Here is a 24,581-nt window from a genome sequence, read left to right as displayed (position 1 = left end):
TTCCCCGCCTGCCATGCCATGTCCTTCTCGCCCATATCGTCCGCGCCCGATTTTCGAGGATCGTACGAGTAGTGATTGCGGTGGGTTTCGAAGGGATCGAGATGGCGCAGAAGGAGTGACAGCTGGAGTCGAAGCAGTACGACCGAGTTGAGAGGGTCAATACGGGGTAAGCCAATGAAGAGGGATGATATGGTGAGGATGAGCGCATGATACCAGGCGACAAATGGGGAGAAGCCTGTTCTTCAGCTTTCCCGCTCAGAGTAATTGATCTGACACGTATGAAGCGAGGGTCTGGGCAGAGACTTACGAGTAGGAGTGTCTGGCAGATCTGTGGGTGATCCGGAAAAGCCTGAGCAGTAGTAGCTGGGCGGATGACTCTAAGTTGAGGTAGATCTTGAGCTTGCTGGATGTATTCTGCAATATCAGCCCAGTCTACAGCAACGAGTCTCTGGCTTCCAGGGCTTACCGTGCTTTCTGCAACGTAGCTGAGGGCCCTGTACTGGTCTATCAAGATACGCTATACAATAAGCTGAGTGGCCTGGACCTGAAGATTGGGTACAACTCACCTGCTCCTCAGACGTCCGCGCTTCTCCCTTGCATCTCGCCCCCTCGCCGTGATTCCGTCTGTCCACCTTCTCCCCCGCTTCCCCGCTGTCAACGGATTCCTGGCCATCTTCTCCCTCCTTCCCCAAATCACCGTATCCGCTCTGCCCTCCGTGACCCCTGCGTCCCAGATATGATCCGTCTCTGCTATCTACAGCTCATCGGCTCGACATCTCGCTCGGGGTCGTGGGGAGGACGTGGGCGGGACTGGGATTATGTCGGCGAGGATACGTCTAATGATCAGCTCGGTTGATCTACACAAGGGAGAAACGGCTTACACGTCCAGAATCAACTTTCATCGCAAGAGCGGCAAGAATGCGAGGTGCGGTGAAGAGGTAATGGCCACTATATCTATACATTGATGGGCGATATAGCTGCCCCATAGATAAGCCTTGAGCCTCCCACGGCCTGGGTTCAGGGTGAGCCAGATGGGCGACCAGCGAGGGATGGCAGGCTGATGGCTTGGACGTGTATCTACGTATTCATTGAGTTTAAAGCGACTTGAAGCATGGAATACGATGCCTGAGGTTTGAGCTCCCAGCCGCGACGGGACTTGTGCGAAATTTACAAGTCATTAAAACCACCCGAAACTCTACTGGGATCCGGGTGGTATTTGAAACCTGCCGTCAGCCCTCTGAGCTCTCCGGTGGGTTTGCGCTAGCTTTCAGGTGGTTTTGAACATCCAGGTGGTTTCTACAAGGGCGTTCCGGTGGTTTATACTTTACAGTGCCCATGATGAGTGGTATGGCCATTGATCCTGTCATAATACCAGTACAGATCTGAGCTCAGCGGCTGATACGTTATCCGTGTGCGTGTACATACGAGACAACCTAGAACTATCGATACACAGCATGAGAGCTATCTCCCTACATCAACTCCCACCGTTGCTCTCCAAGCGCCAACAAGCGATCAAACAGCTCGTCCCTCCGCACAATCTTCCTCAGCTCCACCTTTTCGGCTTTCCCACGCATCTCATCCTCCTTCTCACCCTCGATTGCCCTTCGGATGATCGTCAAGTCCAGTCCCGTGCCGCCTGCATCCTCCGTATCGAGCGCCCATGACACCCCCATACTGGCAATATATCCGAGCCCCGTCTTTTTCATCGCGATAATGTCGTTGATGGAGATGACGAGGTCGCCTTTTTCGCCGTTTGTCAGGGCGCTACTGTGCGGATTGAGGTGATCTGAGGTGGGATCGAGCTGGTCAGGGTGAAGAGAGACCGACTGTGAGGTAGGGACGCGGCGGATAGTGGTGAGCGAGATTCGAGCGGGAGTGAACTTTTCGGATGGAGAGGTGGGTAGGGTAGGAGGGTAGATGATGAGGTGTCCGGGGCCGTGTTTAGCGTGGTTGACATAGAAGCCTACGCCATCAGCTTGAGACTAGCAAGATAGCTCACGAGTCGGTGTATCTGGTGAATCATCCTCTGACACCCCTGGTAGCTTGTCCAGCAATTTGGCAGCAGGCTTCGAATCGTGCGAGATGTTGAGCTTGTCCATCACGTTCTACAATATCAGCATATGACATATAGACCATGGATATGAAGCTCACCTTGGCCTTCTCCTCAAAATTGACCTTCTTGTGTCCCGTGACCAAGGCAAAAGACTGGGCAGTTCAGCTCAGGTCTCGACCTATAATTCGCGACTCACCTCCTCCTTGAACATCCCCAGCTTATCCCACGTCTTCCGAACCTTTGCTCTCGTCCCATCCTTCATCTTCTTGCCCACCGTCCCCACTTTCTTCTTAGCCTTCTTCCCTTCATCCTCATATGCTCCATCGTCCTCTCTGTCGCTTGTCTCATCCCCAAGCCCATCGTCCGAGCTATCCTCGTTCTCCTCGGCATCTGCATCTTCCTCCTCGATCTCCTGCTCTGTCTCGGGGTGAGGTAGGGGGCGACGTTGATGCTCTGCATCCCGCATGAGACGGAGTATGAGCTGAGGATTGGTGGGTACGTCGGCGAGGATGTTGCTGATAATCAGCTGATTCTCCACTCCACGAGGAGGGTGACGACCTACAATTCCAAGATGAGCTTGCGCCTCCATGTGGGCACCCGTCGATCCAGCTCGTCGATCGTCCAGTCAATGACGGGCTTGCCGAATAGGACAAAGCCAAAGCCAGCTCCGCAAGCGCGAGAGACCATCGTGGGCGTGATGACGAGCGAAGCAACTGGTCTATCAGCCCGGACATCAAGACATGAGAAAGATGGACGTACTGATGAGAGGCAGTAGGAGGGTATAGAAGACACGGTCTCGAGATGGCTTGACGAACGGTGGAGTCGGTTTGATGGCGCTGAGATGTCAGCTTCCTGGCCTTGGACCCTATGGGCTGCTCACTTTGCAATCCGCTCCCACTTGTCCACCAGCCCGCCCAAGATCTGCATGCCCGGCTTCCCATATACCACCTTGGCCATCTCTCTCTTTCCCATATCATCCGCCCCGTATTCGTTCTTCGCCTTGTGCTTCATATCCTTGACCATCACCCCATTGATCTCCTCCTCTGCATGCTCGATCACTTCCTTGCCCTTGTCGCTCTTTGCTCCACCGGGCGAGAAGAGGGAAAAGATCACACTCTCCATCTTGTCGGCCCATGCGGTAGCTTGTCGCTCGGACGCCGCGGGACCCCATGGCTCCTCGGAACCTTCGAGGATGGGCAGGGTGGTGAGTGTACTAGGATCCGAGGGATCGAGAGGGACCGAGACGTAGTGTCGGCGCGGGCCGAAGCAGTAGGCACGGGATGGAGGGACGAGCACGAGTATGGTGAGGAAGAGGAAGAAGGTGGTGATGATGAGGCCAAAGTACCAAGCGATGATGTACACCTGATATCAGCTGGGATACTCACTGCTCAAAATGAAATCCGCAGCTGGACTCACCGCGAGAGCAACACCGGTCCGCTCTCCCCCGTCCTCCCAGCCCCTGATCCTGATCACTTCCTTAATGACCGTCATACACGAGAACACTACACTGGAGTAGAAGCGCTCGAGGTGGCTTCTCAGCTTGTCCAGTGAGAACTCTTCCAGTTCGGCTGGGTTGAGATCGAGCTCGTCCTCTGGCTTGTCGGGGTACGCGGGAGGGGCGATATGTACTGATCGGACGAGCTGCAAGGTCAGTCTAGGTCTCTGATCTATCAAGGTGATGCAGGAAGAAGGCATACCTTTTGGGCAGACCTCATGAGCGCCTCGAGATCATCATCGTCCATCTCGGGGATCCTCCTCTCCCGCCTTCTCCGCTCTGCTTCGATTGCCCTGTCCACCCTTCTTTGCTCTTTCTGGATCTCATCTTTCCTCCCCTTCTCCTCTTTCGTATCCTCGACAGTCAATACCGGCGGAGCGGGTGCGACTGGAACCACCGGTATGACCGGTACAGCCGTTACCGCCGATGGCTGGACTGGACGAAAAGTTACGGGTGGTCCGGGACGAGTGGGAGAAGCGGGAGTGGCCCATGTTGAGGCGCGCCTGCTTGATGATATTGTCACTGGATCTTCCATCAGCCTGTGGTTGATTGTGAGTCATATGGTCTTGTAGGGGTAGAAAGGGTCATTGAGAGGAGAGAGATGCGAAGAGGCATGAAAGGAAGCGGGCTGATCGACATGTCGTCATCCGCGTCATCCTGCAGTCTTGCACCACATTCCTCGACGATCAGTTGCTCACCATGAGTCCATGACAAGTCAGTAGGTCTTCAGCAGAGTATCGTGGTTCTGCGGTATCAGCGATACAGGCTACATGGATGATCATACAAGACTAGGGACACAGACTAGCCAGCCAGCAGAGGAAAGCCATATCCCCATCCTCCTGCCCCTTTGTCAAGCAGCCACTCGTCATACAGGCTCACTGGCTCTCCCTCCGCATCCGGCTCTCCTCCCAGCATCCCTTCTTCATCTCCCTCCCCGATCGCTGTGGCCCCTGAGCCGCCAGCCCTCGCCGCCGCCGCCGCCGCCTGCTCTCGTTCTGCCTCCGCCCTCGCCTTCTCTCTCGCCGCAACAGCCGCCTTGCCTCGCTTAGGCCGCTTTCGGTGCCCAGTCTTGATGCGCTGAGGGGGATCGGGGAGCGTCGCGGTGGGTAGAGACAGCTCATTTTTGCCGGGCTGAGGAAAACCCCACCAGAAGTGCATGACGAGATCGGCAAAGTCTCTGACAGAATCAGCTTTGCGGCACTTTTCACGTCGTCTACAGGATCGTCAATGCTTCACTCACTCATGGTCCTGGAGCAGCACAGTCATATCGTGCCACGAGACATCCCCTCCAGCGTCCCATACCACCTGCTTGGCCTTGTACGCCTTGTTGGTCCTTGGCCGAGCGAGAGTCGTCAAGTGCCGGATGTTATCGTGATGTATGGGGAGGAGGAGACCTTCTGGCAGAACGACGTCGTATGCGAGCAAGAGGAATTTCTGGATGTCCGCTAACTCGAGAAACATATAGAGCTCGTTCATCCGGACGATACGGCCGAGAGTCGCTGGAGCGGGTCCGACTCGACCCATGACGCATATGTGGTTGGCCGAGTTTGGTAGAGCAGGCTGTGGGACCTCCTTGCTTCCCCGGTTCTGATGATCAGCTCATTCAGCTACTCGCTCCATCTTCCAGCTGCGTTTCGGCTAACTCTCAGTTCCCTTCTGATACGCTTGACACTCTTGGTAAACCCGCCCTCATCGAGGCTGAACGTCGACCCCTTCAACGCCTTGATCTCGGAGATGCGTTGATAGCCGAGGAACATTGTGATTCTCGGGGTGGTAGGTAATGCGGTGGAGCGAGACGGTGATGATGGGGTGTGTGGTAGGGATGGATCACTGTATGTATAAGTTATGTGATGTTGAGATGAGTATACAAGGTAGATGAGCATCACTCAACGTTGAGGAACGCGCTCGGTGAACTCCGTCTAGGCTAGATGTCTCACATGCGCTGCTATGCCTGTGGAGCAGCAAGAATAGCATCTCTAACAGGCGGATCCACCAATCGTTAGTCCCCATGTGGAAGCAGTCCTTCGCCATCCGCATCTTCTGCATATCGCGTTCAGCACTATTGCTATAGAGATGCTCGGATGAACTCTCCATCTACAGATACTACCTGGACATCGACGATGCTGATCACCGGGTATCAATCCCATGATCCCGCCAAGATCGTCTTGCCCCAGCGCTTGACGACGATCCCGACAGCAACAGGACCGGCAATAGTGCAGAGGACGATAGCCCAGGTGACGATGAGGAATTGGTCGTCGGGGAGGAGAGGAGTAGAGGTGGTGTAGGCGATTTGAGAGATCCTGATGAGATCAGCTATGTTCGGATAAGATGGGGTGGGGCGGGAAGCGATGATCTAGCTTGGCAGAAGTAAGGAGATGGAGTGTAAGGTATAGGTAAGGGGAATGGCGATTGAACAAGCTCGTATAGCCTCGCGAGGCTGCCGGAACAGAGCTGGACCAGTAGTCAGAGTCAGACTTCCGCAGCACCTCTTCCACTCCGACCCGATCTGCAGATCCCTCGCTTTCCCCTTATCACCTTAACCCCTCCCGCTTGCCCATTCCGGCAACCCTCCGACCCCACTCGCTCGCCCCAATCCCTAGGCCCCACCGTCTTCCACTTATCTTTGCTGTCTCCATCTGTATCCTCTGCTCAATCTCCCTCTTTCGTCGCCCACCACCGGGCGAAAACCGCCATCAGCCAAGGCGAAAGCACTCACAGCAGCCCAATCTCACCCCTCGCGACCATTGCCAGACCCAATACCACCGCCCCTCTCCAGCACGCCCACGACTTTGTCCAGACAAACAGCCACAGCCCGCACCCCACCTTGGCGAGTATCATGAGCACCGCATAAATCACCCCTCGCCAGATGACCTCTCCCCTCCAGAGCGGAACGAACGGGATACAGTACCCGATCGACCCAAAGAAAATGGGGAGCAGCAGGCGGAAGAGCGGCTGGGCAATGTATCCGTCGAACGAGGTCTGAAGGTGGACTTTGGGGGTAGCCTCGGCGGTGTCATCGCGCGTTCCGGCGGTGAGGAAGGGAGCGGGCTTGGTGGACGGGGGCATAGAGGTGGTTTCGGGGAGGGTAATGGCGCGGCTGAGATTTGTCGTTCCGAGGTTACTGAGATCGATAGTGGGTGCGCGGGGGAAGCGTGAAGGGAGCTTGATGCTGTGGTCCGGCTTGTCGTCTTCCTCCGAGATGAAAGCGACGACGAGGCCGGCTAGGTACGCCCCAAACAGCGGCGATGTCCCCGCATACCCCGTCCCGGCAATCAAGCCGAGCCAGAGCAGAAACATCCCAAAGAGCAGGAATCGCTCCCCGCCCCAAGCTGCCTCCTCCCAGAGATGTTTGCGACGCCGGATCGCCCTGTATAGCGGCTTCAGGGCGTACTTGGCCGCGAGCAAGCTGACCGCGCCGATCCCGACTGTAACGCCGATAGTCCGCCCGATTTCCCCGCCGAGCACAGAGCCGGATGCCCCGGGGTTGTTGCCAATGACGCCGAGGATCTTGGCGAGAACGAACGCGATGACATCGTCAATGACCGCCGAGCTGATGAGGGCGGTACCAAGCCGAGTGCGCCGGAGGTCAAACCCGAGCGCGGCGGGAGAAACGACGGCGAGGGTGGTACCGAGCGAGGTGGAAGCGAGGGCTGAGCCGGCCGCAAAGCAGTGGAGGTAGCTGAAGCCAGCGAGCGGCTGGAGGATGAAGGATAGACCGATAGGCAGCAGTACGCCGGTGAGGGCGATACAGAGCGAGAGCGGGAGGAGCGCCGTGAGGTGCGAGATGGTCGAGTGGATTCCGGCTAGAGTCAGCTCTGCCCAAAGCGATGGCTCACCTTCAAAGACTACGATCAACAGTCCCACATATCCGACAGCAACGAAGGCTTCCTCCCATGACGGATCTAGCCATCCCGCCAGCGGCGACCCATAGATTACACCGAGTAGAATTTGCCCGAGAAGACCCGCATTCAAGAAGCGCTGAGCCACCCAGCCGAACACGTTGAGCAGGTAGAGGAACGTCCCGAGGACGAGGACCTGCGAGATGGCGGGTTCATGGTAGGTGAAGGACGGGTTGGATGGGTCGTACCGCGGGACAAGGGCGTGGTGGGCTTGCGCTATCAGGTCAGCGGTGGCTCATAAATTTGAGCGGAGTCTCACCCACCCTGGTCACTGAGGACGGTGAACTTTATGATGACTACAGCAGACTGTTCACTGGTTGGATGAAGCTGATCAGATAGGTAGGTACTCTTTGATGAATGGATGATATAGAAAGCGAAAGTGAAAACAAGTTGGGCGGTGTCGGCGAGGCTTGGTGGAGCACAGTCGGGCTTGGCATTGTGGCACTGTAGCGGACTGCTGTCCAGTCATATGCAGAGTGCAGCAGGCTGTCTCGGTCGCACTGACGGCCACTCCAGATAGACTACACGATCATCTTCGGCAGATATAGTACAACGTTTATGACTTCCTCCCTAGCCTTCCAGCTCCCTACCCCTCCGCACCTTGCCCTCACCTTCCGCAAACACATCCACCTCGGTCTTTGCGAAATCCCGCGCTGGCACCTTGCGCTCGAACAGCAGATCCAGCTCGGCGAAGGATCGACCGGACGGTTCGGGGACGCAGTAGTAGGCGAAGATGATACAGAGGAAGCATGTCCCCGCCCAGAAGAATCCGGCATAATTGCGCCAGTTCTGCTGGTCAGCTCTCATCCATCCCAATTACTGAGGTACTCACCCATGCGGTCGGATTGATCATGTATGGCGTCAAGACATTGACGATAATAGCGGCGACATTGTACGATGCTCGACCAAGAGCGATAGTCTTGACTTGCAATCGCCGAGTAGACATCTCCGCCACGAGCGAGAATGCGATCGTACTGTCATCAGCTCTCTCCTGACCAGTACTCACCCAACAGTGATCTGATAGATCGTCGCCCACAGCAGCATCAGACTCCCCGTCACCAGCCCCACCGTCCGGTCCTCCACCCTCCCTCGCGCAATCCCAACAAACCCGATGATCATCAACGTCACGCACAGCCCGCACAGGCCATACACGAACAGCGTCCGCCTCCCAATCCCCGCAGACATCAGCGCCCATGCACCAAAGACGCCGACGGTGTTGATACCATATTGACCGAGCGCAAAGTCGTACGCTGCGGTCCCACCCAAACCGGCCTGCTCGAAGAAGTAGGTCGAGTAGTTGGAGAAGGTGTTTCCGCTAAAGTTCTGGGGGTCAGCTAGGCCTGATATCCGGGCTGGAAGCGGGTACTCACTTGAGTCGCCCATATCCCACACACCAGCAGCGTCCTCCTCAAATTCGTCCCCCTGAAACAATCCGCATAGCTCGCACCCGTATGTGCCTCCCGCTCCAACTCGGTCGTATGCCTGATCATATCCACCGTCTCGTCCACATCATACTCGATATCCCTCCCCGAGCTCGTGAGGCGCGAGAGCGAGTGCCTTGCTTCGTCGATCTTGCCGACGCGGACGAGCCACCATGGTGATTCTGGCGCGAGGTAGACGCCAAGCAGGAGGGGAGGGTACCACATCCACTGATAGTGTCAGCTCAGGCCCAGGGGACGCGCTACGACAGCTTACCATGAGGGCGTAGGGGAGACGCCAGGCCCAGTCGTCTGTGCGTCCAAACTGAGAGCGGATGACGGCGATACCGATGATCTGGCCCCAGCCCCAGCAGGAGTTGGCCCATGTAGTGAGGTAGCCTCGGAGCGCGACTGGGCAGACCTCGGCCGCGTACGAGATGGCGACTGAGAGATCAGCCTGGTCCCCTGATACAGTGGATATAGCCTGCGTCCGGGTCCCCGCCCCGATCCCCCCTTCCAGGTCCCCGGCGAGCCGTTCAGAGCGAATCCAATAGCTGACTTACTAGCCTGAAAGACTCCCCATGGTACCCCGGCCAGAATCTCCGCGGCGAGCAGCATGCCCAGATTCTGAGCTCGGAAGAACAGAGCAGTGACAGCCGTGAGCCAGAGCAGCGAGACGAGGATAACCTTGCGGTATCCGATCCGTTCGGTGAGGAAGCCATTGACTGCAGTGTCAGCGCGGTATCCGCCTCACTTAGTGCCTCATCATCGGTTCCCCTCCAGCGTCTTCTCAACGAGAACGAGGACGCATCCCCCTCCTCATGACCTTGATCGACTCACTGATCAGCCCCACAATCTGCCCTCCCTGCGCCCCCACGCTCAGCCCCGTCTGCCATCTCGCCGGTACCTGATACCCTCCCGCCGGGCCTGGCTGCAGCTCCCCAAATTGCTGATTGAACGGCGGGAACGCGTAAAAGTTGCCGACGAGCGAGACGTCGTACCCCTCCATAGCGCACAGGGAGGAGATGAGCATGGACCAGAAGATGGCTTTGGGGTAGAGGCGGATTCCGGAAAGGAGGGTCATGCGGTGTTCTTTGTCTATAAAGTCAGCTGGGTCCTACGGATCGCCAGCAGCTGGCTCGCGGATTAGACCTTTAGTAGCTGATACGGATTATCAAGGACGGAGGGATTAGGCTTACCTGTAGCTGAAGCAGCATTGGTGAACATACTCCGCCGACTATGGCTTCTCGACCCCTTCTCATCCCCATCCCGCAGATTCCGCTCCGTTGACCCAGACTCGTCTCGTATGGCAGACGAAGAAGGACCGCCACCTCTGCTCTCATCGTCGGCGAGACCCTCGACAAACCTGGACCCCATCTCGAGGAGAGGGATGACCTCTTCGGGTGGGTCCGAGCGATGAGGAGGCACCTTGTGTCGCGCTCGTCTGCGCGGTAGGGCGTACGTTTCAGGCTTTCGGAGCGGCTGATGCTTAGCGCGGTGAGCTCAGCTGAGAGCTGTATGACTTCCGATAGTCGATGTGCGTGGATGTGACTATCAAGATGAGAGATGATGATGACAAAGTGTCAACAAATTTCGTTGGTCGAGTTGCGGCTATGACGGATGCCGGCGGCTCCGACGACTCTGGAAGTGTAGCTGTAAATCTGTCTTCGATGCAGCATGTATAAGATGCAGCCGCAGAAGCTAGAGGCGGACTATTTGGGACGTAGAGCTTGTGCATGTTGGATAGTTGGCTACATTGCTATGCAGATCATATCCCGAAGTATCCAGCGCGGCTATTCCGGCGGTACTCAATGTGACCTCGCCTCTCGACCTCGCACCTCCGCTCCCTTTAGATCTTCCAATCCCGCATCACCCCTTAGTCTGCGTCCCTCCGCTTCCGCCCCGACGGATTCTCGCGACCCTATCCGCCCATCCGTCCTACATCCCCGAGAACCCGCTCGCGTACGCCATAGGCTTGACGTCCGGATGAGGCACCGGTCCAAACTGATGATAACTCAGCTCCCCATCGTCCTGCATCGTAATGTACGCCGCCGAGTTGCCGACATTGTCGCAGTAGTTGGGACATGAGAAGGTGGTGATACAGAGTCCGTCGTGCTCGATGGCGTAGCCTTCGGCCCGGACCTCGTGTGAGCGGATGACGGCGGTGATCGAGTTGAGGTCGCACCAGCGCCGAGTCACGTCGGGGCCAAAGCCGAGACCGACGCCCTGTAGGTCAGCAGGGAATCAAGGAAGTGTAGAGTGTATATGATGAGGTGCACTAAGGAGCGGGAATGGAGAGCTTACTCGTTTTGACGGACCGCGACCGGGCTGTTCTTGCGGATCTGTCCAGAGCAACTATACCAATCAGCTATCATTCGATACCGATAGTTGACATGAATGTGCTCACCTCGCACATCAAACCCTCCTGACCGGGCTGGGCACCAAAGCTACCAGGTCAGCTACGCCCCTGTCCCCTTGTCGATCCCTGTACTCGACGCTCATCCCCGCTGAGATTGCCCCGACCGAGGATCTTCCCGCTTAGAAAATTCGAGCTCAAGCTTACCGCTTGATATCCCGCACCTCATCCAGCGTGACCCCATCCTTGCTGACTGGTGGACCACCGTGTACGACAAAGTACCGCTTCTTGCCTTCTGGCGAGAGAATGGCGGGTTGCGAGCCTTCGCTTTTGGGGTTTGAGGGCGGCTGGGAGGCAGTGACGAGGGTAGCGAGAGGCACTGGATATTAGATATGGGCTACTCATGTATGTTGGTCTGAGCTGAGAATCTGAGGTCGAGAGGGGTGCAGGCAAAGGAGGGAAGGTCGAAAAGAGTAGGACTCACGCATGGTGAAGACGTCCCCAAACAGCTTGTAGGTCATATCGCCCAGCTTGGCTTTACATTCCCCTTCAAATCCATATACCTTGTTCATGTCTTTGGGGTCAGCTTGAGCTCATAGTGGACATCGGAGAGCCTTTAGCTCACCGTTGGTCTCGTGGTTCCCGCGGTTGATGAACACCCGTTCTGGGAAGAGCCACTTGTACGCGAACACCGTGAGGGCAACCTCCACGGACCAGCTTCCGCGGTCTACTAGGTCGCCTGAGAATCAGCAGGGTCCGGAAGGAGACGGGTATGAGATAGAACAGGCATGAGATACAGAATTGAAAGAAAGAAGCATACCGTTGAAGACAAGATAATGCGTATCTGATGGTGGTTTTGTCATTGACAGGAGGTTGCAGACGTCGAAGAATTGCTGGATGGTCAGCTATTGGCCATTCGCTTCCAATGTAGCAGCTTACTCCATGAGCTGTTGTGTCAGCTACATCTCTCATCACCAGACTCAACAGACTCACTATCCCCAATAATCTCCACTGTACATCCCTTCGGTATCTCAATCTCCACCAGACTCTTCTCCTTCTCTACCGCCGCCTTGACACCCAGCACAATCTCCCATGCTACCCGCCGCGGCACCTTCCCGCCCTTCTTGAAGCTCTCAATCATCCCCTCGACCCATTCCGCCGTGGGTGTATATCTCGCCTTCGGGTCGTCAGGGATGATAGGGAGGGGCATGTGTTCGGACTTTTGTTTGAGGTCGAGCATACACGCGCCCTGATCGATCATCTCCAGACACCGAGTCGAGGTGGTCTTGGTTTCTCCTATTGAGATTGCCTAGTAGTCAGCTAAGAGCCAACACGCTGGACGGGCAGGACTGACCTTTTCGAACTCGATAGCATAGATCAGCTTCTTGGTGGCGGCCAGTTGAGCTTGGACGGGCTTGCTTGTCGGGTCAAGATCAAGAGCTTTCTTGAAATCGGGTACGGCGAGGGTAGGGCGGAGGATGGAGAGGTAGGAGAGACCACGGCGGAAGTAGGCTTTGGCGTATTTGGGGTTGATCTCGATGGCGCGGGCTGAGCGTCAGCTGTGTTGGCACGTAGCTCAGTCAGGTCCAGCAGCCCTTGCCCCAGCACGACAGACCACACATCTCGCTCGTGTCCGCCCAGCTCGCACAACGCAGCTCCAGCTGCCTCCTATCCAGCCATCGCTAGCCCAGGTATACCATCCGCCATCTCCGCCGTCCTTCGCCTACAGCACCGATCGACGGCAGGTACCCTTATCGTCCAGCACAACTCACTAGCATCCGCAATAGCTCCCCCATGCTCCTCCATCTTGCCCTTACTCATCGCTCGATTATTCCAGAAGGTAGAATCTTTGGGATTCAGATGTATAGCCTCGGTATAGAGCTCTATTGAGGTCGCAAAGTCCTTGTCTGCGAGGTTAGCAGATGTGCGCGTGGGTATGGCCTGAGCTTCGAGGTAGCGCTCATTAACCCGCGCCGCACTGGCCTGCCTCCGTCCACCAGCTCCTAGCTATAATCTTCTCCCGCCATATAGTACGCCTATCCTGCCACTGTATGACTCCCGCCACCACCACATCCAAAATCGACAACTCCAGTTCCGCTAGCAATTCCGCCGGCCACCCCGAACAACCAGATCCAACTAGACTGCAAGCTTAGACTCACCTGCGAAAGCCTTATTGGCCTTGACTTTAATCTCCTGAGCCTTCTCTGCGTCGGCCGCCGAGACGTCCAGGTCCATATCCACCTCTTGCTCCAGCTCTCCATCGGACGACACTACCAATCAGCCAATGTCCTTCCTTGTCGCATCCGTTCCCGGCCCCGGCTCGAAGAGACCCACACGATAGTCCTGATAACGATGTAGGTGAGAGCTGAGGCGATCCAAGCGGAGTGATGACCCCATGATCGGGATTAGGCTCCCCACTTGCGAATCCTTTGGCATACCCGTTCGAGCTGCTCCCACTCGCCGAGGACGAGGATGTGATGGGCGATTCCACCCCTGTGAACATCTCTGAGATGCCGTTCCGCAGCTCTGCGTGTGGTGAATCTGTCATGGCTGCTGCTGCTTGTTGGCTATACTATATGGGTATGAGTGATAAAGGAAGATGGGAAGAAAAGTTGGCTGGACGATCGTCCAGCGAAATTCTCAGAACCAACGCACGGATCACCCCTCTCAACCTAATCAGCACCGTCAACATCGTTCATCAACTATACATTATGCCCAGTCCTTGAAGAGGACAACAAATGGCCTGGAAGCGGAGGGGAGCTGTCCTGGGAATCCTAAAGATGTTCAAAGACACTGACAACCTGATGAGCTACTGATCCGAGGCGGATGGACCGAGGGGCCATTAGTGGGGCCCTCAGCGGTCGTTGTCGACCCTCCTTGATCATCTCAGCAAGGCTAGAGAGACCGCCCAGTTCTCAAGCTCCGCCAGATCACTCATAGGACTCCAACCCAGAGGATAATTGGCCATGCTTTCTCCCTTCACTCTCCTCTCAGCCCGTCAATCAAAGTCCATCAACAACCATGACCATCCCCACAGGCGAGAACGACAAGCGCCTGCCCGTCACACTCCTGTCTGGCTTTCTCGGATCCGGCAAGACCACGCTCCTCTCCAACATCCTCAAGTCCAAGGACCATGGCCTGAGATGTGCTCTGATCGTGAATGATATGGGCGCTTTGAACGTGAGTCCACACGATTGAACACAGCTGACAACCAGATCGACGCATCGCTCATCAAGAACCACAAGCTCACCCAGCAGGGAGAGAAGATTGTCCAGATGCAGAATGGTAAGTCGCATTATGAGCTGTGGCTGATGGGCAGGCTGTATCTGCTGTACTCTCCGCGCGGACCTGTTGGAGGAGATTGCCAAACTCGCCGAGATGGGCAGCTTTGAGTGAGTCTCATCCAGGCCGGAGCTGACTGTAGCTACCTCCTCATCGAGTCTTCAGGGATTTCGGAGCCCATTCAAGTCGCCGAGACGTTCACCTCTGAGTTTGCCGAGTCGGTAGCGGACCAGTCGGTGCAAGAGATCTACGAGGGCCTGCCCGCGGATGGGGATACCGACGACTCGTCCCGCCTCCGCCTAGCCCAGCTCATCAAGGATGGAGGACTCTCCAAGGTCGCTCGGCTCGACACCTGCGTCACCGTCGTGGACTGCACTACCTTCCTCGCCGACTTTGACACGACCGACTTCTTGACGGACCGGCTCGGCAAGGACGTGGATCCAGAGGACGAGAGGAATATCACCGATCTGTGAGTCGCTCCTGGGCTCTAGCTGACAACAGCTTGACTGATCAACTCGAATTCGCCAACATCATCATCCTCAACAAGACAGACGTGGTCAGCAAGGCAGAGGTGGACAAGGCGGAGGCCCTGGTCAAGACGCTCAATCCGTACGTCGCCTGCCCGCACTCAGACTCTAGCTGACGTCTTCAGGGATGCCAAGATATTCCGTACCTCCTACTCCAAAGTTCCCATCGCCGAGCTCCTCAATACCAACCTCTTCGACTTCAACAAGGCATCCGTCGGGGCGGGGTGGCTCCAGTCTCTGCGAGAAGTAGGGGAGTACACCGATGCGATGGGAGTAGTCAAGATGATCCCCGAGCCCGAGACTGAAGAGTGAGTGAATGTCCGATCAAGCTGATCTGCAGGTACGGTATCAGCTCCTTCGTCTACACCGCTCGACGCCCTTTCCACCCCAAACGCCTTTGGGAGCTCATGAAGGAACCCTTCTGCATCCTCCAGAACCCCTCCGACACCGACGATGACGACGCCTCTAATACATCCGACGACGCTTGTCCCATACTCGAGTCCAAGGAAGCCATCTTCACCCGCCTTCAAGCTGAAAAGGCCGAGCTCGACCTCCCCGCCCGTATCGCCTTCAAGCGCGCCTCGCCCATCTGGTCCGGCGTCCTCCGGAGCAAAGGCTTCATCTGGCTCGCTACTCGACCTCGGGTCTCGGGGGAGTGGAGCCAGGCGGGATGTATGTGGACGTTGAATGGAGGAGCGCCGTGGATGTGCGCGGTGGACGAGGCGGAATGGCCGACGGAGGATGAGCAAATCAAGGAGTTGATCAAGAAGGACTTCTTTGGGCCGTGGGGCGATCGCAGGCAGGAGGGCGAGTTTTCTCGTATCGCTGAATGGAGGCGAGCTGATCTGTAGTGGTCTTTATCGGTCAGAGTCTTGACCAGGATCTGATCACTCGGACTCTGAATACCGCTTTGCTGGATGATGCTGAATGGGTCAAGTGGGAGAAGGTGAGATACCGACAGCTACAGGCGGATCGTGCTGACTCTTCAGCTTATGAACTCGCGCAAGAAGGAAGAGAAGAAGATGGAGAAGCTGTACGAGATGTACGATGGTGAGTCTGCGTCTCATCCTTCAGAGCTGCGCTGATGTAGCAGATGGGTGGGAGGAATGGGATGACGGCACGGAGGAGCATCTTGACAACGAAGCGCAGGATTTCAAACAGCTGGAGTCAGAAGGACAGGAAGCGGGAGGGGTCAAGCACATCCATGCTGAGCATGACCATGCGCACGTCGGACACAAGGCGAAGAAGACCAAAGTCTGAGTGTTGTGGATTTGACGGAGCTGTGATGTACTGCTTGCGGTTCGGCGTCGACGTCAGCTATCTATTAACGACCCTCTGTCCTAACTAACTGTAGTGAGGCACATCCGACGACGGCCGTTCTCTACAACTTGAGCGCTGGCGGGAGTGAGGCAAGACTGTACGCCATTGACTTTAGCACTGATGATGATCCACATTCTGCACCGCGCGATCTCCCTCACTGGCGTATCACAGGCCATCAGCCAAGGCTGATCTCCTCGCTTCCACTCGGTCAAGCGTGATCCTGTCTGACGAAGAAAGGAGTGGAGGAGGAGGACCATCAGCGAGAGAGTCGGGTAAGTGGAACCAGGTAACACTGGCTACGGGAGCCTCGGAGCTTGTCTACCTCGGGGCTGACAAGAGATCCCCATTAGACTCCTCGCCTGATCACTTGGCAGTGGATGTAGGGGGAACCCAGTTGATGCTATACTAATCATATCTTCGGCCTCCCAGATCCCCACTATATCACCCAAGGATATAGTAAGAGGTAGCACCGGGGCACTCTGAGCGTGTCCAGGTACGAGGACACTGACCAGGAGACTTGGCAGTAAGCGCCGGCCTGGAAGGTGCTTGGTACCCTATACATGACAGATATTGATACTACGGATCATCCCTCCAGATCTTTCGCCCAAACAAACCCTCTTACTGAGCCCTGCTGGCCTGCAAGACATCGTTGGCGGTCGATACGGCAGTCTTGGTCGAGGAGAACTTCCTGGCAGAGATCTTGGCCTCGAACAGCTCGTCCAGCTCTGCGTAGGTGCGGTTCTTGGTCTCGGGGAATAGGAAGTAGACGGCGATGAGGGTGCAGAAGGCGAGACCGCCGAAGAGGAGACCTGCGAGTCAGCTTGGGCTCGAGACTAGCGGGTGAGGAGGGAACTGACCAGTCTTTCCAGCCCAGCCGGCGTATTGCGGGGACAGCATGAGGGGGACAGTGTAGCTCTGCCATCAGCTCAAGTCTGTGTAGTCACTCACGAATAAAACGTTGGCGCAGGACTGCATGAGCGCAGCGATACCGACCGTCTGGACTCGCAAGCTTGGCGTACTCATTTCAACAAGGGCAATCCAGCCTGCAATGTCAGCGCGACACTGGTTCAGATGATCAAGGACTCACCGATAGGAGCAATAGAGATAGCGTAAGACAAAGCCCAAAGCGCCATCAAGACAATCATGACGTTCCCGATCGTAGGGCTGACAGTGATGAAGCCCAGACCGCCAAAGATGGTGACGCAGACGGCCATGACTGAGATACCGCCGAGGAGTAAGGGCCGACGACCGACCTTGTCGACCAGGTAGAATGAAACCATGACACCGAAGAGCAGGACACAGAAAAGGATGAGGTTGGCGGTGAAGGCGTTGGTGAGGCCGACGAGCGAGAAGAAGTAGACGACGTTGAGCATGAGGGGAACACCGACAAAGTTCTAACATCAGCGAGTTCCGCGCAGCAGACTCACCTGGGCGCAGAGGATGGAGGTGGAGATGAGAGTCCGGCGGAGGTTGGTCCCCTTGAAGCAGTTGAGCATGCTGAATCGACCATGGGCGGCAGAGAGGGCGACAGAGCGGTCGATGTCCTGGGCGAAGACGGCGTACTCGTGCTCGACGTCAAAGCCCTCGACGTTGCCGATGAGCCTGGCTCGAGCTCGCTTGGCCTTCTCGTGGTTGCCGCGCTTGTACAGCCAGACGGGCGATTCCGGGAGGAGGATAAGGATGGGAAGCCACATGCCGAGGAAGACAAATTGAGAGTAGAAGGCCAAGCGGAAGTCATATGGCATGGTCTAGGATCAGCTATGACCCACGCAAGAACTCACCCTGTTGATGATATCCAAAGCAATAGCCGACGCAAGCTGGCCAAGGGAAAAGTAGAAGGCATAGGACGAGAGGACGGTACCGCGCATCTGGGGCATGGTGATCTCGGATGCGTAGGAGAGGAGTGAAGTGCCGATCAGACCCGCCGCGAAACCGTTCCAGGCCTTAGCGAGGAGGAAGTGCCACCAGCTGGTAGAGAAGATCTCGGTGATGATAGTCTAGGTGTCAGCGAGAGCTCTTCAAATTCTTGATCTTCTCCATAATCTCCCCTGGTCCGCCCTCGCCCTCTCCAAGGTGAAATGAAACGACTCACAACAAGCTTCATGATGGTGAAGAGCCACATGTTGAATCGTAGACCGAACTTTTGAGCCGTAAAGGGGGATGCGAATTGAGCCATGGCCTGGGTCACGTAGCTGATGGCGCCCCAGAGACCGACATAGTTGGCGTCAAGAATCCTGCGCCCTTGGGGGTTGGTTACAGTAGCAAAGGTATCTGGCAGGTCAGCGTGAGCGTAAGGTCGAGACTATGAGATACCCACCGATGAAACCCAAGTTGGCCACGATAGAGCCGGGGATGGCGCTTGTGTAACCAGCGTATCTGAACATCAGCACAACTTCTTTGGACAGCTTCAGCCACAGCTGCATAGCAGGACCAGGTGCGAGCTCACATTCCAGCACTGGTGATCAAGATCCCGATCAAGAAGACTCGCCAGAACTTGCGGATTGCCTGACCGCGAGGCATGTTGGCAAAGTGCGAGACGAGGTCAGGAGTACCGACCTCCTCGTGCTCGATGGCGTCCTTGTGGTCGAGCATCTCGTCGGCATCCTTCTTCTCCTCGAACGATAGGGCTTGGGCTTGAGGGACGACGGACATGGTGGAGGATGTTGATGAGGAGAAAGATGGGGGCAGATGGAGGTCCCGCTTGGCCCATATATAGAATGAGCGGCTCCCCACATCGCCCCGCATCCCACCTCATGGGAACCGCGCTATAGCCGAGCCGCAGCTGCAGATCAGGTGAGTATCATGAGCGGGTATGAGCAAAGAGATCAGCATGGACGACCCGCGGGTGGTGGTGGGTGAGTCGGGAAATGTCGGCCGGTATCTCGGGGTGGCAAATTGCTGGGCAGCCGCAGTTTATCCGGCCCATCACACCTTCGGGGCCGAGAGCCGACTGACGCCGGTCCATGCTGGTCAGTCACTGTGACTCACTCAACTCAGCTCTAGCATGAGGACCTGCTTGTGTCTAAGGCTAGGCGATATCTCGGACTTTGAGAGTTGATACATACATCTACCAGCTCGGAACACCCCCCATATCCTGAGCAAAAGTTCCCAAATCCAGGTCCAGAAACCATCCAGCAGCGTCATCGTCCAGTTGGAACGGGGCAAAGTCGTTGGTCACGCCCTCAGTAGGCTGATCTCCAGTAGCAAGATGAATACCTACTATCAGCTCTGATCACATGATGTACTCACCGAGCTTTCCCGCTGCCTGTCTATACCCCTCGATCGCCCCGTATACCACTGGCCAAAACTCCACATGCGCTTCCAGTAATGCAATCAACTTGGTAAAGAGATCCGCCCCCTCCAGCTGCTGCACCTCTCCTCGAGCGCAGCACAGCACAAGGACCTGGCCGCATGTGATGATACGCTTGAGCTGTGGCCATGATGGGTCGAGCTTGCCGATGAAAGCAGCTTCGGTGTGGATGTTGAGGATGCTGATGACGGACCGGGCAGAGTAGATGGTAGCTTGATTGGCTCGGCCGGGAGAGAGGGACATGCGAGGGAGATGGAGGAGTAGTCTGAGCCTGTGCTTGTTAGCTCAAAGTCAGCCTGAAGAAGTAGCTTGATCCGCCCAAACACCTCGACACAGTCCCTCGCTACTGCCCCCTCCATGTACGTCCAGCATCCCTCTCCTTCCAACCCCTGCGAACCTCTCTGTCCTGCTCCACTCGCGGATAGGGCCATCCTCCCGAAGCAGACCATGCTGCGCCCTCGTGACAAACACCCCATCCCGCTCGAGGCCCTGCCCCTTCCCCGTCCCTCCGTCCCTCCCCTCAAAAGCTCTTCTCTGATGCACCCTTGACCACATCGCCCCGTCGTATCTCACACCGCACTGTCCCGTTGTCCCCCACCCCAGCACCATCCGTCGACGCAGATCATCAGCCGTCCTCCCGGCCCCAGCCTATCCTTCCTATCTCGCCCAACCACCTGTCCGGCCTCGCTACCCTCATCAGAGCTCCCCTCGAGACGATCCTTGATCGCAGCTCTCAGCCCTACCCTCTCATAACCTCCAAGCCGACGTAACTCATATCGAGACAGTGATTCAGAGCATACTCACCAGTGGAACCGCATCTCCGCCCATCCCCTTCTGACCTTGTCGAATCCCGTCTCGTGCTGCGCTCTGATCCCATCCAAATCCTCGCTCCACGCCTCCTCGGCTACAGCCAGATATCCCGCGGTAGTAACGTCGATCTGATGGTTGGACCAGTCACGAAGATAATTGATAGCGTGTAGATGGGCGGAGTATGCTGCGGCGTTGACACCTTGTACGCATGATTCCAGCGGTAATTCGAGCTCGGCGATAGGTATGGAGGGGGAGAGATCGGTCATGACGGCTCGTAATCTGCATCAGCCCGGCCAGACTCGTACTCACGTCTCGCTGTAGCAGTATGCCTGGAGCAGCGGTCCACTCATATCCTGCGGCGCATACAGTTGAGCGGTCTCGCGACGATGTAATCCCAGCGCCCTGATTTGCCACGCCGACAGCGCCAACACCTCCCCATGTTCCCCTGCTGAACCATTGATCTGGATATAGGTCGTCAAGCAGAATAGCGCCCCTGCTATCAGCTCCACCTTATGATGCACTCACACATGCTTGTAATACTCGCTCGTCCCCATGACGCCAAAGCTGCGCGAGCCATCCGATAGTAGGTCACATCCTCCCTCGCCAATGTATGCGGCTCCGTCATTCCCGTCGCGACACCCCCGCGCAGCTGAGTGAAGCGCGCCATACAGAGTGAGGCGTAGATCAGGGCTGTCTGATCGTCGGTGAGGGATGTGGGAAGAGCGCGATAGCGGGAGTACATGTTGAGGAGGCGAGGACAGTCGAGAACCTCGAGCCGGTCGAGGTCTTCTGCGGTAACGAGTGCGCCCATCAACCTGTCCTCAAAGTCGATGAGAGCCTGGCCGGTGGGGAGGACGGTGGACTCGATCTTGCCGATACGTGGCTCGTCGTGGAAGATGAGAGGACCGAAGGGTACACCTGCGCGTCAGTGTCGTCTAGCCAGCTACGTACCTTGAGCTTGACACCATATCTGGAGTCTATCCTCTAGAACGTCCAGAGGGTTCCTCCTACGCGCCGGATTGACGCCATGGGAAACATAGGGGCCAGCCTGGACCGACGAGACCGAGGGCGATGATCCGAGGACGTTGAGACCCGTCGTGGGAGAAGCGTGTTGGTCAGACGGGGCGTATTGCGGACTGGGATGGGTAGGATGAGGGGATGGTTCCGGATATGAGAACGAGTAGGTCGGTGCTGCCGCTGGAGATAGCGTAGCAGTACCCAGCGTGAAGTCCGCTCGTACTGAAGGTGAGAGTCCGAGAGATGGAGATTGATTCGAGGTCGCTGGACCAAGTCGATCCTCCGCTTCTGATGTGGGAGACTTGGACGGCCCTGCGTCGCTACGACCACTAATCTTGAGCGGTAGAGCTCTGCTCATCAGCGATACCCGGTATAGCTTGCTCACCTATTCGGCTTTGCCTTGTTCCGCACCGTGCACTTGTCCGCAATCTCCGCCGAGATGCAAGCTGGACATGGTATCTCGCCGGTACACCTGATCTTGCGCAGCCTGCAATTCTCGCATGCCTTGTAGGCTCGTAGTCGCTGCTTGGATGGACCTGCGATCGCGTTACTGAGCATCAATGAGGAAGGTATTGGTGATGAGGATGGACACCGTCAAGACTCAAGAACGGCTCAGTTTCCCGCGTCGATCCGACACCGGATCTTGCGGCTATTCCCCACCGATACCATACATCTTTCTTCTCGCTCCAGCAGAGCAAAGTCGAGTAGGCCATCCCGCAGTCTCCTCTGAGGAGGCAGGCAGGCGGGATGCCCTTCTCAGCGCGGATGGGGGATGTCAGCTACAGGAGTCTCCTGCTGCTGGACCTTTCGGGCGGAAAATTCTGCCTTTTCGACAAGGACGAGGCGCTCACTTCTTTGAGATCACTGGTGGTATGGATAAGGGCTTAGTCGCAGGCACCGTGAGTCAGTTAGACATCACATACATCAACCATAGCTGACCTTGTAGCGTACGGTCTGTCTCAACAGCTGGCTGGGTTCCCCTGTCGGCAAATATATCCTCGTCGAGTGCAAGCGGAAGCTCAGCCCAACAGGGGTATACCAATTGGTGAGGCCCAGATCTTGTCATAGAGAGCCTCGAGCTGATATAGCAGACGAGGGTATCGCTCACGTCGATGCCGCTGAGCCTTCCTCTCGAGATGGATCCATTGCCGCCATCCGTGAGCTCCCCCACCGTCTCGTCAGACATTCTACCCGCTGAACACTCAGGCACCATCACGGAGAGCGACCTAGTCGAGTCTCCCAGGTCGGGTGAGTCTCTCTCTCATTGAAGTAGTGTGCAAGCTGACTCTTCAGGTAGCTACAGGCGTCGCCCAAGAGCCCCAGAAAGCGCGATCGCTAAACGAAGCATAGGGCGGGATTGACAAAGTTGAGGTCTGGCGGGGAAGGAAATGTCAGCGCGCGTAGGATGGACTGGGGCAGATGATCGTGCTGTGTGGGGGATTGGGGATGAGTGGGTCGGATGCTAGCACGGGTCGGATTGGGAGGCGATTGATACGGAAGAAGGGATGGGTGTTGGGCGATCTGGCTTGGATGGATCGCGCTTGAGGGTGATCTGGTATGGGTGGAACGCCTACTGTTGTATAAGCTGCCCACGTAAGTCCTCCCTCTTATTTGGTGGATCTGACTGACCGTTTAGCCATGCTGCCCGAGGAGACTGGACCAAGTCGAATTGGCAGAGGCTATCGTCGATGCGCCCTTCAGATCCTCCACTCTGCCGGTCAGCCATACACCCCCTCCACAGCCCTCCCATCGCTTACCCGTCTTCCCTCCTGCTCACGACAACACCTCCGGGCCAAACGAGGCCCTCTCATCGACAGCCATCCTCCATCTCCTCCTCTCCAACCCACTACCTTCACCGGGCGCCCTCGGCGCACTGCCGGATTCCTCCCCAGTGCGTCCAGCGACTGGGAAAAACTCCATAAGCAACTCGTCGCTCTCGGTCACACCTACCCGGAGTGCCACATACACCCCGATATCGTCGTCTGGAACAACATGAAAGACCGCCTCACCTGGGCTTCGGATCCCGAGAATGACGCCTACCGGTGAACCACCACTCGGGGCGCATTCCTGGCCTCTCCTACGGGGAATAAGACCACCCGGATCGCTCTAGTCTTCGTCCGTCCCCCCGGTATCTCCCCTCAAACCGCCTCGTACCGTATCACCTGGGTTATACTATCCGCTGGTGCACGGGGGCCTGGTCCCACTCATATACATGCGTCAATTAAATTATATGAGAAGATAGCCCTGCTTCTCATCTATACTCATGCACGAGACCAGCTGTATGCATGAAGATGGGACCGGTTTCGATATAGAGACAAAACATAGGGTATCATGAGGATTTGACTGGAATTGGCTTGCGAGCCGCAATGCGCACGGACTAGTTGTTTTCGCCTTGCTGGCTCGGTCTCGCTTGCGTCAACATTTCTACATCTACTACACCACATCTCCATTGCCTTTGCTGCATAGCAGTCTCTGCCTACTCTCGCCCACCTTATACACCGGTAAATCACCTCTCGAAATCCATATGGGGGTTATATTTTCGTCTTAGGCTTGATGCTCAACCCTTTTGATTATACATGCATCAACTTTTCTTATATGGTTATGTAGCTCTGCTTCTGATCTGTCTCATGTAGCAATCTTGCGACTATGCATGCAATCTAGTGCATGGTTGGTATATGCCCGAAAACGGTCGGGTCTGGGCGCCAAAAGTGCCGCACTGCCACATTCCTCATTGCGCGTTTTGCCTTGCGCTTTTCGGATGTCAACAAAGGCGCGTCTCCATCCTCTCTCCTTCAACCGCCTCTTTGCCATCGATAGTGAGCTTGCTATACCCATCAAGACTGCATAGAACACAGCTGACGCTCTAGTACCTCCTAGATCTACGCACGCTCTTGTCTCGAGCACCCAGCTTCAAAAGATCAAATGTAAGCAGTCTGCCTGTCCCAGACGCGTCGGAACTCAGCTTATGGAGCAGGGGTTAGGGGGTTAGGGGGTTAGGGGGGCCTAGGGGTTAGGGGTTAGGGGGGCCTTAGGGGTTAGGGGGTTAGGGGGTTAGGGGGTTAGGGGGTTAGGGGGTTAGGGGGTTAGGGGGTTA

At 56.4% G+C, this 24,581-nt stretch overlaps 8 protein-coding genes across 8 annotated transcripts; 2 read left to right on the top strand and 6 right to left on the bottom strand.

Annotated features, from left to right (window-relative positions):
- Positions 1-1,469: 1,469 nt before the first annotated feature.
- Positions 1,470-5,305, bottom strand: MKK02DRAFT_40254 (uncharacterized protein; the record flags this gene model as incomplete). The annotated part of the gene is made up of 13 exons (XM_053091024.1): positions 1,470-1,963; positions 2,000-2,105; positions 2,152-2,205; positions 2,250-2,568; positions 2,616-2,766; positions 2,813-2,889; positions 2,934-3,415; positions 3,470-3,694; positions 3,751-4,076; positions 4,351-4,393; positions 4,428-4,725; positions 4,789-5,135; positions 5,192-5,305. The coding sequence occupies 13 exons, from the start codon at positions 5,303-5,305 to the stop codon at positions 1,470-1,472; spliced, it is 3,036 nt and encodes a 1,011-aa protein (XP_052942871.1).
- Positions 5,306-5,685: 380 nt separating this feature from the next.
- On the bottom strand, positions 5,686-7,884 carry MKK02DRAFT_35179 (sodium-hydrogen antiporter; the record flags this gene model as incomplete). Its single annotated transcript, XM_053089103.1, has 4 exons — positions 5,686-5,848; positions 6,265-7,351; positions 7,385-7,583; positions 7,870-7,884. The coding sequence occupies 4 exons, from the start codon at positions 7,882-7,884 to the stop codon at positions 5,686-5,688; spliced, it is 1,464 nt and encodes a 487-aa protein (XP_052942870.1).
- A 133-nt stretch (positions 7,885-8,017) lies between these two features.
- Positions 8,018-10,242, bottom strand: MKK02DRAFT_35178 (trehalose transporter; the record flags this gene model as incomplete). The annotated part of the gene is made up of 8 exons (XM_053089102.1): positions 8,018-8,236; positions 8,280-8,421; positions 8,454-8,770; positions 8,818-9,096; positions 9,143-9,309; positions 9,429-9,590; positions 9,706-9,963; positions 10,065-10,242. The coding sequence occupies 8 exons, from the start codon at positions 10,240-10,242 to the stop codon at positions 8,018-8,020; spliced, it is 1,722 nt and encodes a 573-aa protein (XP_052942869.1).
- Positions 10,243-10,803: 561 nt separating this feature from the next.
- On the bottom strand, positions 10,804-13,769 carry MKK02DRAFT_19587 (uncharacterized protein; the record flags this gene model as incomplete). Its single annotated transcript, XM_053086116.1, has 12 exons — positions 10,804-11,091; positions 11,170-11,220; positions 11,273-11,312; positions 11,429-11,600; positions 11,706-11,795; positions 11,847-11,960; positions 12,042-12,114; positions 12,207-12,530; positions 12,576-12,769; positions 12,994-13,128; positions 13,381-13,491; positions 13,556-13,769. 12 exons carry the CDS (start codon positions 13,767-13,769, stop codon positions 10,804-10,806), a joined length of 1,806 nt encoding a protein of 601 aa, XP_052942868.1.
- Positions 13,770-14,242: 473 nt separating this feature from the next.
- Positions 14,243-16,290, top strand: MKK02DRAFT_40251 (putative cobalamin synthesis protein; the record flags this gene model as incomplete). Its single annotated transcript, XM_053091023.1, has 10 exons — positions 14,243-14,401; positions 14,437-14,506; positions 14,541-14,613; positions 14,646-14,972; positions 15,005-15,112; positions 15,156-15,338; positions 15,371-15,849; positions 15,882-15,976; positions 16,020-16,080; positions 16,124-16,290. 10 exons carry the CDS (start codon positions 14,243-14,245, stop codon positions 16,288-16,290), a joined length of 1,722 nt encoding a protein of 573 aa, XP_052942867.1.
- A 678-nt stretch (positions 16,291-16,968) lies between these two features.
- Positions 16,969-18,942, bottom strand: MKK02DRAFT_19610 (general substrate transporter; the record flags this gene model as incomplete). The annotated part of the gene is made up of 9 exons (XM_053086118.1): positions 16,969-17,159; positions 17,208-17,265; positions 17,299-17,393; positions 17,438-17,744; positions 17,778-18,098; positions 18,132-18,347; positions 18,443-18,621; positions 18,668-18,726; positions 18,797-18,942. 9 exons carry the CDS (start codon positions 18,940-18,942, stop codon positions 16,969-16,971), a joined length of 1,572 nt encoding a protein of 523 aa, XP_052942866.1.
- Positions 18,943-19,597: 655 nt separating this feature from the next.
- On the bottom strand, positions 19,598-20,754 carry MKK02DRAFT_13195 (uncharacterized protein; the record flags this gene model as incomplete). Its single annotated transcript, XM_053085529.1, has 2 exons — positions 19,598-19,931; positions 20,465-20,754. Coding segments are annotated over 2 exons (624 nt in total), but the record flags the coding sequence as incomplete, so codon positions are not given.
- A 1,605-nt stretch (positions 20,755-22,359) lies between these two features.
- MKK02DRAFT_29882 (uncharacterized protein) lies at positions 22,360-23,533 on the top strand (the record flags this gene model as incomplete). The annotated part of the gene is made up of 6 exons (XM_053087934.1): positions 22,360-22,390; positions 22,434-22,532; positions 22,579-22,644; positions 22,694-22,735; positions 22,988-23,080; positions 23,124-23,533. The coding sequence occupies 6 exons, from the start codon at positions 22,360-22,362 to the stop codon at positions 23,531-23,533; spliced, it is 741 nt and encodes a 246-aa protein (XP_052942864.1).
- Positions 23,534-24,581: the final 1,048 nt, after the last annotated feature.

Source organism: Dioszegia hungarica, assembly GCF_025882075.1.
Source record: "Dioszegia hungarica strain PDD-24b-2 chromosome Unknown MKK02contig_23, whole genome shotgun sequence".
Taxonomy (NCBI): Eukaryota; Fungi; Basidiomycota; class Tremellomycetes; order Tremellales; family Bulleribasidiaceae; genus Dioszegia; species Dioszegia hungarica.
This window is presented reverse-complemented; position numbering and strand designations above follow the sequence as displayed.